The sequence below is a fragment of the Trichoplusia ni genome, chromosome 2 (assembly GCF_003590095.1).
Source record: "Trichoplusia ni isolate ovarian cell line Hi5 chromosome 2, tn1, whole genome shotgun sequence".
NCBI classification, from domain to species: Eukaryota; Metazoa; Arthropoda; class Insecta; order Lepidoptera; family Noctuidae; genus Trichoplusia; species Trichoplusia ni.
The window spans coordinates 10,212,710-10,225,523 of NC_039479.1; the positions used below are offsets into that span (position 1 = coordinate 10,212,710).

The 12,814-nt window shown below is 33.4% G+C and overlaps 1 protein-coding gene across 1 annotated transcript in view; it reads right to left on the reverse strand.

The window, feature by feature from the left end:
* Positions 1 to 12,814, reverse strand: part of LOC113506960 (cholecystokinin receptor type A-like) — a 94,108-nt gene that overhangs the window by 17,397 nt on the left and 63,897 nt on the right. The window contains exons 7-8 of the mRNA XM_026889809.1: positions 7,079 to 7,210; positions 2,474 to 2,545 (exon numbers count right to left, since the gene is read on the reverse strand). Of these exons, the coding sequence (XP_026745610.1) occupies positions 2,474 to 2,545; positions 7,079 to 7,210 (204 nt within the window). The remainder of the gene's footprint in view (positions 1 to 2,473; positions 2,546 to 7,078; positions 7,211 to 12,814) is intronic.

A 12,814-nucleotide genomic window follows, 5' to 3' on the forward strand; every position in this document is an offset into this window, starting at 1 on the left:
TAGTGCGATGGCCAAATCTCGATATATTTATATAAAACATTCAAGAATTTTAATATTGATATACGTCACTATAAGATGCTGTTAATTATTACGTAACAACTTAATGCTTCGAGTACGGAGATTCCAGACACAATAAAATTGATTTTCAATTGTTATCGACCACGATCGTGTTCTTAGAGACTGGACGTATTAAGACAGAAAGTCACTTAAGTAGAGACTGAATAAATTAATAACCGACTTGGTATTACATGGATCTCACAACTTTTTACCGCAGAGCAACTGAGTTTTGCGAGACTTGGTATTTTTGACAAGTATTGTTTTTCATGGGATACATCTTTACATCTTCCTAAAGATTTGACGGCTATTCTATATCGAACTTTATCTATAGTCCCACCATAGAAGGCGTTTGAGGAAGAAGGGTTGTGAGGACCTCGAGAGGTATCATACCGATTTTGCTATCAAAGCTCACACACTTTGAGCGAATTTCTATTATTATGCAATAAGAGTAATCCACTTATGTACATAGCTGTTGCAACCAATCTCTCCATTGAACCGGTTACAACATGCAAGAGCTCTGAGTCCCCGTAAAGAGTAGCCCCCTGGGACGTTCAGGTAATACTCGATCATGGACATATTATTATTATAATGACATTGAAACAAAGTTTTCAAATTGCACTAAAAGCACTAAAGTATTTTATGCTATGTCGCTGAAAGCATCAACATAGTACATTTCTATTTCAAGCATTATAATTTATTTGCTTAAATTAAGGAATAAATGAAATGATACAAGTTGACATTTACTACAATAGGTATTTTATTATTAGAAAAAGAAACAAGCTAGTTAGTTGCCAATAGAGGGTGATAAGTAAGCCATTAATCATATGTTTGTCGTGCAGGTTTGATAAACGGTAAACAGCTCATTAATGGAATACTCACATTATTTACTTACATCCAATATTAATAACGATTGACAACATACATTATTGTGTAATAATGGCTGACTCATATAAGCAGTAGGGACATTAATTTTATTGCGCCGTTTCTTCTTCACAGATAAACGGTGAAATATTGGTATTTCGGGATGCTCTCAAAAAGTACTGCTTAGTAGCCTAATTCGAATAAATTATGTTTGCATTTGAAATTCAAACTTCTTTGTCTGAACAAAAACTAGACTTATTAAAAATGAAACACACGTATGTAATCCTGGCTTAATTAACCAAATCTTTAGAAACAAGGTCCCTATAAGGAAAACGACCACGGCTTTCACTTCCCAACTTAACCCCTGAAACAGCTTCTCTATTATGTTAATACAAAGTTAAGGGCAGATTAAGTAGCATCTTAAGTCTTTTGCAGCTTTCACAGGTAACGAAAGTCAACGGATTGAAGCTGATATCCAAATGGAACGAACATTTCTATAGCACTAATGCTCAGCACTAATTAGGAGAATTTTGAGAACCGAGAAGTGACAATGTTACATCGCATTCGAATAGAAAAGGAATGGAAAACTTGATTAAGACGTTAATTCAAATGATTGCAGTAATTTTGTGTTTTTTAGCGTTCGAAGAATTATACTGTACTAGCTTTTCGCCCGCAGCTTCTTCTCAACTCTTCAAAAGTCCGGGATAAAAACTATCCTATGTTCTTTTTCAAGGTCAACTCTATCTCTGTACCAAATTTCATTAAAATCAATTCAGTGGTTTAAACGTGAAAGCGTAACAGACAAACAGACAGAGTTACTTTCACATTTATAATATTAGTAGGGATAGTAGGGATCTACAGGCGCTCATTATTGGAACTTCAAATGTACGGGTACAACATTCACCTTCGTAAAGTATCATGACTGACTTGTCAGATCGATAGTATAGAATTTAACTTGTCTCGATCCTTAAGATCACGTACTTATCACAGCCTGTACTGATTATACTTATCCAAGCCAATAACGTCTTAACCGCACAAATTCAATAATCCACTTACTAAGAGCTTTTCATTAAGCTTGCGTATTCAGTGTTACGTGCCAAATTAAACAGATGTTGCCTCCAAAGTGGGTATTAAATTAAGATTACTCATCCATGATTGAAACTTCAGTCTAATTGTAATAATAATTAAAGGTATTCTCATAATGCGAAGAAATCGCTTGAAAAAAAAATTTAAGTGTATTTTATGAATCAATTTGACTGCTCATATTTAGATGCAAACATGATTGTCAATTATTATGATGTTCAATCATGTATTTTTTTTTTCTTTTGAAACTGGACAGGTGTTCTATCTAAGAAATAAAATAAAAAATACTCTTTATAAATATATTGTAAGAAAATTTGGAACCCCAAATGTTAAAATCTGAAATCGCCAACTCGCAGTGAATTGGCGTAGTGATCAAAGGTCAAACCTCCCCTATATGGGCAAAAGTCTGTGCCAAGCAGTATGATAAATAAAGGATGGTATTGTTATCATTAATAAGAATGATAAATCTTACCGTATTTATCACGTGGAGAGGTGTCCAGCACACGAAGAACTCCAATATGATGACAAACAGCATTCGTATTACCTGAAAGAAAACAAAACTCTTTATATTTTTTCTTATTCTTTGTACACAACTTCAACTATGTATGTTTCCTAAATGTTTGAAAAGCGGGGCCTATTTAAACTCTAGAGTTCTCTACGTAAGACTGACTGTAAAAGTTTGATTGTTAAAGAATAAACATTTTTGTTTTTACCTCATGTGTATCATTATTAAATATTTTTATTACAATTTCATTGTTATAAAGACTCATTGTACACGCTAATACGGTGTCATGGAAGGTTTAAATCAATTGAAAAAAAAAAACAATTTAAATAAGGCGTTAGTTTTTTTTTGAATAGTTTAATAATTTTCAAGGAACTGGTATTAAAATGGAAGAGTATCGGTAACAATCTGTTGGTAAGCAACGTTTCTTTTTGTCGCGATGACTTTCATCCACATGATCAAGCAAATTGTCCAAATATCTATCTTGAATGTACGTTGATTTAAGCTAGTACCTCATTCAATTTTAACATCTCTAAAGTTTAGACAAACTTACACTGTTTTAAAGTAGAAAATATCAAATGATTAGAAAGAACTTTCCATTTCGACAAGTGACATAACTTTAACTTGTCAGGATCAGTAAATATGAGCGATTTGTCAGTGTCAGCGCTCGTAAAATTATACCTTGTTTACAGAAAGAACGCTTTAACCAGGGTACGTAAATACAAAGAGTGATTCCCGAACCGAGAAACAAAGCTGTTTGTGGAATCCCTTTCAAAACATAGCCAATGTCATATAGAGTCAACATACCATACGCAATACCAGGGCTAAAAGCAATAACATGTCACGAGAACCAGTGAATATGAAATACGTATCTTTGATATTTCCGCATTCCCCTTCATTGCGTCATTCCAATTTGAATTTATAATATATTCCTTTGACAGCACATTAATTATGGTTTTCTCTAGATTAAGAAAATTTTAGAACGATGAGGTACATTTTTTTAAATAAACTTTATCGATGAAACGCCTGAACTATATTATGTCGACAGATATTATCGAAATAACATTTTGGAAAGAACAAAGTTTCGAAACTAATATAGTATCAGAATAACTTCTTTAAACTGTTACTTTGATGACAGCTTAGATAAACATTCATACCTCAAGAAAATCTTAAGGTTCTAAAATTAACTATTCATACCTTAAGAATATCTTAAGTTTCCAAAATAAAACTTAAAAAGTATACACCTTTATCATGAAGACGATTTATACAATAAATTAAACAAAAACTTCAATTTTAAAACTGAAAGTATGTATAATTCAATAAATAATAATTTAGGTACAACCCTAAATTAAACCAAGGGCCATTTAACACAAAAGTTGTAGTTTATTATGATTTTCATAAAAAAAACACCTTTTCTAGTCAATATTACGCGTCATTACGGCACGTGTTATCGCTAAAGAGAAATAAAGTATTATTTCACAAACTGCGCCTGCTTACAATCAAAAGCTGAATATATATTTGTTCATATCAAATTTGCACAATCAGAAAATGCTTCAAAATGTAACAAAACAACAATAAACAATTCATTTCAAAAACAAGAGCCGACCATTCGTTCAAATTACAAAAACATTTTGAAACGAGTTTATTGAAGCCCTTAATAATTATTTATCAGCTTCCAGTTCAAGGTAAAAACTCCATTGTTTGAAGGGTTACATGCCCTTGCTGCTGACAGCAAGGGCCGCACTTCGAACAGGGATATGACGTAACAAACATGTTCTATTCATGAGCCTTCTCGGAATGAGAAGCTATTATTATTTGTATAGACTGATGAAACGCTGTATCAATTACTCTTGATGAAATGTGGGGTTCCGTCTAGGTATACAGACACTTTAGGCCCCAAAAATCTTGACTAAATGGTATAAATCTCAGACAGACAATGTTGCATCACAAATTAATAATAATTATCTGGAATGATGTTTTCGTCAAGAACTATCGAAGAAGAACATTTTTTTATGATTCCCGCACTTATTAATTTATTTAATCCTTGTGTGGCTTTGATTTCACAGACATTCGAGTCACATGCACCAAGACACACAAGCTAAGTACAACCGTTTGTGGATCACACAAAGTCTCGTAGGCGGGATCTAACCGGTGACTCGTCGTGCATTGTGCTTTTGACGTAGTGACCTCAACCACTCAGCTAACTTTAGATCAAATCTTGTCTATTTAGTTCTGTAGCGCTCCGAGAAATTCTACTTGAATGCTCTGGTGTTGTAGAGATATTTGATATGAGAGATTAAAAAAAAACCTGTTCAAATAATAAAAATCAAAGGCAAAAGAAAGCCACGCTCAAATGGTTTCAGATTGAACAATATAACAGTATTTCTATTTAATCGATTTAAGAAGAAAAAAACAAAAAAAAAAATGTAAAACCATGTTAGTTATTTTAATCGTCATTTCCATCATTTCCTTCAGTCATATTACCGTCTACAGTCTTCTCCAGTTCCTTTCATCTTGTTATTTTTTTCTACATTTCTTCAAACGCTAGACAAATTTTAAGCAAGTTTCTTACAATCATATTCTCGGGTTCCGTCGTCAAGTCCATTAGGTTTGTTAAAAATAAGTCGTTTTGTATTGACTGCCCTCGTTGTGCTTATGACATCGTTAGGGTAACGTATACACGTTGACTTCTTAGCGAGTCATTATCGAGTGTATTTATAGAATGTATAAAAATATCAACGTGCTGAGGAAATACAGTAGTAGAGATATTTTATCACTGGTTTTACTTGTTACGTACGTTGGAAGTAGGGATGGTAACATCAGTTGCTAGTAGAAAGTGTACGAGCTAGTGCCTGGTCACACGAATTTTCAACTCACTGTCAAATCCGCATCATTTGTCACGCCATAAACTGCCGATGGTAAAAACTATCACCCCTACAACGTTTAAATGGCTCGACAAAATGTTATTAAACATGACATGAACATGATTCGATTTAAATAGAAAACAAACAAATTGAATAGCTTCATCTGCTCGGGAGCTACGATGCCACAGACCGACATACAGACACGACATACTAATAAGATCATACTTACTACTTACGAAGTCACTTTTTTGTTTTCAGTGCTACGACACAGTTCAGAGCAAATTTGGAATCCACCCCCACTAATATAACTTAAAGTGACGGTGGGCCCTATTAAAAATACATCAGTACTTTCAACAACACTTAACACCATTTTATAAGTTAGTATTTTAACTACTACACTAAATTAATGATAAGACCCAAAGATCCCTTAACAGCTATAAAAGGGGAAACTTCTAAAATCATTGCCAGAGTAGGACGTAATATAGTACTTAAAAGTTAAACCTAGATTAAAAAGTGTTGTGAAATGTTTTAGTCAAGACTTTTGATGGGAAATCTATCAAAGTCGATACATTATTTTACAGTGACTGTCGTGAGATTCATGCATGCCTAATTATCAATTTACTCATAGTTTCAGGTCCGAAACTAGTCGGACAATCTTGTTAGTAAACAGTTTGTAGAATGAAAGTAATATCAGAATTTGATTTTTTTTGGAATGAAAAATATTTTACGCAAATTTTCATACCTACATAATAAATTGGACAGCAAAAGATATGTGTTGCGTTACACAATATGAGCCTAAGTTCGTGACAAAGGCAACTCTATATTAGGCTTCCTTATTAATCTTAGCAGACAACAGCAACAAAAATAGAGAATTATTAACATTATATTATAATTAAAGTCCCGCGCGTAGCTACGGAACTTACATTAGCATATCTACCGAACATTTCGGCCTCACAAATGAAACAAAACAAGGGACCTATCTACATATTATTACTTACACAACAACGCTTGTTGTTATTTCAGAAATGACGGAATAATCTTAAATGAATTCCTGAATCCGCGGCTGATAGGCGTCTACAGAGGAGGTTCGACATTTATACATGTAAATTGAAATTGACACAGGTGGGCGAAATACAAAAGCATTTTCTATTCCTTGATAATCCCATTTGGATGGGTTTCAACATTATCGGAAAAAGATCAGGTGTATTCAGATAATAGAGCTAAATAAGTTAATTTTCACCGTTTATAATGAGTTCTTGCCGTTAAACACTAGTAAGCGAGTGTAATCCGCCTTGCTGATGATACGAGCTGAGATTTGAAAAGAACCTTTTAAAAAGACGATTTATAAGCTCTAGGTGAAAAAAGCAAACTGAAGGCCTCTCAGATAATAAATAATACAGTATTTCCCTTCGGAAATATTATCAAGGTAGAGCAAAAACGTTCAAGTCATGTTCGTAATAAATAATACCTGGAGTATCCCAGATCTTACGATTATAGTATATGGAAATAAAGGAACGTATATTTATTCAAATAATATGTATATATTTGGGTTTCTTTTTGGATCTAATCTTTGATTCATTCACATTTTTCGTTTCAAAAGACTAGAGATCGTAAATCTTAGTCATATGTCTTGAATGAAATGATCACTTTTCTGATAAAAAATTGTGGAGCAACCAAAAATATCTTACAATAGTTTGGGGTGATAACTCACTTTTCGTTTAGCTTCTATGCTCTTATCGATGTGTGTGGACCTGACAACGTGTCTGAACTCCAAATCCACGGTGTGCATGCAATACGACTGAGCGCTTTTGTTGTCTGCGTCCAATCGCTGCTCAGACTCATCCTGGGAACAAAAGAGGGTTTAATACGCATTGAAGATAAATCAAAAGCACGTATCTTTCGATTTCTCTTTCAAAAGAGTGGAAACAATTTTTGTTTGTATGCGGTTGCCATTGTCCTGCAATGTGAAAGATGTTTGATACAAACGTGTATATGTCACTGAACCTAAATGGCTTTAACGGTTTTTACGTTATTTTTGTATGCCTGGATGGCTCCCAGGATGTACTGGGTAAAAAAATATTATGTGAGTAACTGCAATAAACTTTACAAGGTTCGGACGTTGTTTTGATAAAATCCGGAACTACTGAACTGATTTTGAAAATTGTTTCACAATCGAAAAATCCTGGCCAATGAAGTGGGCACGGTTCAGCTAGTTATAAATCTATTTGTATTGATAATTATATTTTATCTAGTAAGTGAATACACGGGAACTACTGAGACAATTTTCAAAATTGGTTCTGTAGTTCTTCAGTTCATCCCAAAAACGACCGAACTCTGTAAAGTTTTTGTCCTAATAATATTAGTATAGTTATCCTTAAAGTTAAATAGTTACTATCTTCAAACTTAACAGTCTTTACATATTATCTTTAAAGTTATTTTATTAAATTCTCTTTGGTTACATGTAAAAAGATCTATTTTAGGAACAGGATCGCATATGATATTGTACTTAATTGCATCTCACGTGAATCTAGGAACTAACCCGGTCTAGTCGTGGGTGTATGTAATGCTCATATGATACCATGCTAATCTAGTTTCTGATACATCCACCCACATGCGACTCTACAAACAAACACTACAATTAGTTCACTTTCATTTGTACGTGACCAATGAGTTAAGTTTCTCTATGTGGAAAGAGGTGTGTGCCCATCAGTGGGACGTAAATAGGCTGGCATGTTACTTTAAGTATGTTGTCATGAACGTCAAAATTATTGGAGGTGTTTTTTGGATTACGCGTGATCGTTCCCTCGAGAAGGTCAAGCATTTTGTGTGATCCACGAATGCTTGTCCTGTGTCTAGGTTTACTTTATGCATGTGACTTGAATGTTTTATAATTTCCCCGCGACACAAGGTTTCAATTCCTAAATGCGGGAGTAGTAATAAAAAGTATTACAAATCATTACTTTATTAAGTTTATTAACACCTAAATTTATAAACAACAGGTAAAGTTAAATGCTTACAAAAGTAATATAACAATAATAGTTTAAATAACTTCATCAGAAGTTAAAGTACTGAAAGCATTACCTATTCCTAAATTGAACATACTCAACCCTTAAATTTAATTATGAAACTTCTTCCACAAAATGGTTTATATTTTAATAAATATATGAGTTTCGGTAAACACGAAACGTTGAAAATGAAACAGGTAGAGGCGTATTTTATAAATTACAATAGTACGTTATATTTTACGTTAGCTAGTATTTCAAATGTTCAGGCTTCATTAGAGGCCTACTTGTATCTAACTTTAGCAATATCTAGTGAAATGATGTTGAAAGGCGTACTTTGAAATAATTTCAAAACCAATAGGCACAAAGCCGATAGGTTACATTAATTTTGTAAGCTCAGGTTTTTGAGTAAAGATGTTTGAAAATTTTTTTTGAGTCATTTTTTTGAGCCACTTTTCGTAATTAAAAATCTTAAACGTCACCACGCCGAACTCACAAAACCCCCCGCGAAACAAGAATTAAATTCCTTAATGCGGGACTCACATAAATTTAAAAAAAAAATGTTATTAAATTAAACCAAAAAGCAGCATTCTATTATACGCTAAACGTTAATTTAGATTATGGTTTCAAATGTGTACGTCACTTCCTTGAATCTCTGCTATTACAGGCAATCATGGTTGAGTGGTTTCAAAATCATATAAGCAACGATATCAGTCAAGGTTTAGGATACAATTTAAACTTATCTAATAAGTAATTTAATACAATTTGTTTAATACAAAATTAGGCCTGCATACTAAGATTTGTTTTTGTTTTATTTGTGGCAAAATATTGAACTTTCCGAAAAGGGTTGCGTGTTTGAACCTTTACCATAAAGTGTTTGTACAATATAACATTTCATCATTAAACCCATTGGAAAGGTCAGACGGATTACGAATAACGCAGAAAAATATCCAATTTATGTTACTGGGCAACCCTCGTCGGTATGTTTATGAACAGAGCTTGGGTCGTTCTCAAACGCAGTACCCAAGTGTTTGCACATCCTCCTACTGAGCCTGAGTCATTAATTAGGAACTCTGTTTAGACTCATGTTTACCCAACTACCTTTCATGAGTAGGGTTGTCAAATAATGTTAAAAATTCTGGACGCAAAATGGACCCGAAATGGTATTAAAAGTCCCAATCGCCTGAAGGCTAATTTTAATGGGAAACTAACTTAATTATCTGGATGCGACACTTAATATTTAAGGATTCGGATAAAACATATTGTGATGTAGGAGGATTAGGTGGACGAAACACAAAGCTCAAGTGGCCTTGAAAAGGAGGGTTTTTGTTAAATGCGAGTCGGAGTTCCATACAAATAGGATAGAAAAACTGCAAATTAAAAACAAGCATCTTTTTTCTGACGATGCGAGCCGTTGCTTGACTTAGATTTGTATTTAAATTATTTGTTGTTTTACAACAACAAACAAGCATTATCTGTGAAAATGTGACCTGGTAAGAAATGGACAGACAGTCGAGCCTAATCAATAGGGTTCTTTTTATAGTTCATACCCAAAAACAAAAATAAATAAAAATAAAACGATAAAGATTATTCAAAGGATAATGCGTTTCAACGTCACGAGATACTTGCATTTTAATTATTGAATCAGAGATGCCTTTAAATTTTGTCAAGTAACATTTCAATAGCTTTGAAACAGCCCCGGTCTCCTAACTTTCAAAATGGGTAAAGTTTGCTATTCCTGTTTCAAACTACACCATAGCGGTACAGGCTTTCGTTAAGTACATGAAAACTTCAGTATGCAAATATTTAAAACAGATCAAAAACTATAAAAGCTCGCAATGAATAGAACGCACTGACCACTGAAATAATTCGGTTTGACACATAATTGGATCAAATTGTTTGATAATTACCGCAACTAAATTAATTGAATTAAACGTGAACATCCCACGCGGTGTTTTATGACATAGAGCAAAAATATAAAATAGATTGCAAGTGATAATTTCTGGATCGAAATGGGTGTAACTAACAGTATTTTTTTTACAGTCTAGTTCAAATATTTGAATCTGAGTATTTGAACAAGATGAAAAAGAAAATCAATTGAATAAAACCAATAAACAAATAGCAGAAATAATTAACTCGGCTTATCGCAGTCCACAGCTGGGCATAGGCTTTCCCAAACCAGTTTTCTGCCTTCTACATCTAGTCCCTCATATTGCAGATATATCCTAGATTCTTGAAAATACACTTTCACCCACAGTACCTACTTAATGCAATGGTGGAATTGCAGATGAAGATGGATTTAAAAAAAACTAACATGCATAAAACCTTGAACTTAAATCACTCCCTTTTTTAAAGAACGTATAAGCTTTTATAAATTGCGACTCAAAAAAAGTTTCTGAGAAATTTCCATTTCAGGAAAACACATTCAAACTAATTCAAAGGTATTTTTTTTTACGTTCATTCATAAGTGTTTGACGGATCCCTATTCGGAGTATATCTAGCGATTCTGATTTGTTTACACTATAGTTTTTGGTGCTGAAACAATGTGACAGTTTTGGCTGTCACATAACATTTTTCGACGACTCTTTCGGAAAAAGAGCTTTCGGCTTTGTGTAAAAAAATTGTGTTGTTATAGAATATGGCCTCAAAATACGTTGCAATGCCCCAGAATTGTACAATATTTCTATCAAGTTTTTTAAAAGACAACACAATAGGCCTCGTATATAAATTCAGCACTACTCTTTACGAATATCCCAAAACATATTCAGCAAGTCCTTAATAAAACTTTTACATCGTTGACATATTTTTATGCCTATTTTCCTATTTATACCATACTTTATTCAAAAGCTTAGATATTGCGTAAATAAGGTTGAAGGGCGGAAAAAGGACATCAGAACGAACTTGAATGGAGCGATCCCGTGGCCCTCTGAAAGATCACCGTCCCATTGTGACTCTTGCCTGTAAGATCCGGATTTTTCTCCATCCCCGTACAACGATTTCCCGTGAGAATATTCTACAAAAAGGCCAATATAAGTGTGGAACTGAGAAAACGCAGCAAAAACTACGCAATTCAGAAATATGCTGTGTTTGTATCAGGTATTACCAAGTTGTCGTACAAATGGTAGTAATTCTAGAATTTTCTCTGTTCAATACTTATTACGTATTTCGCATTTGTCGGGACTTTAAAAGAAGCTGCGTCTTCCAAGTTTGTTTCGACATTATTAAAGTAGTTTGATAAGGAATATCGAATAGCAATCTACAAAATGAAATGAAAAGTTATGATATCCTCTTTACAGCATGAAATTATTTAATATTATTTCATGCAAATACTGCCAGTTACGCTTTCGTAGTTTTAAGAGTTTAGACATGTTTTTTATGTTCTTTAGTGTTCTGTAATATTACGCAGTTTATTGCTCGTTAACCTTATACTTTCTGTGCTTACACTAGTAGTGATATTACAAACTTATTATGTCGTATAGTTAGAATAGTTTTAGATAGGAGAGGACATTTTGAATTGTACGAAAGAGCTATGTATTTTCAGTGTCCAAAACGTCTTAAATATAAAATGAATGAAAAGTTAAAGTGAAAAATTGGTTTAGTACATCCTCAGTTATGATGAAAAAGAAATACGTGCGAGCTAAAGTAACATTTTATTTAACCCGAAAAGTTATAGCGTAACAGTGTTGCAGTTTCTGAGCTTGGTGCTTTTGAGCAACACTTTGAGCTAAGGAGGAAAAATTCATTCACAGAAGTGACATCCATAAGATCTATTTACAGTGATTCGTTTAATTGTGTTTGCGAGACAATTTATGTTAATATTAAAGTCTTACATCACATATTTACTTCGTAATATTAAATAAATTTTATAAAACATTTGGTTCTTAACTCCATTGTACATGAATGTTTTTGTTACACTAAATACTACAACAAACTTACTCGGGTTAACCCCTATTAGCGGAGGCTCAAAGATCTCTGGCATTAGCCTCTTAAGTAAATAACTAAGTTATGGAATTAGGTGATTCAAGTAACTAACTAAGTGTTTAACAAGGCCTAAGTAGCGCTAGGGTCAGTTACTTAAGTTTCTCCTCTAAGTCAAATAAGTAAACCATTAGTGTGGGCCTAATTATTGTAAAGACAACTTGCAAAGGACTAATCTACTGGGTAATTAAACGTCTCCATAAGTATTCAAAGTCTAAATTTATGTATTGAGGTAAATTAACAACTTTCGAGAGACAGTCAATTGATTAATAGACGAAGCCCACATTTGATCAATCCTGCTCCCCAAGGGTTGACTATTAAGTTTATGTAATAAATGAATAAAAAACAGTTTTAATTATTTTTTGACTTACTCGTATACACAAAATAATACTAAACTTATATTTCACAAAGGCCTTTTCCATGGCCTAGTATTCACGCGAACAGATGCATGTCTGAAGTTCAGTCAT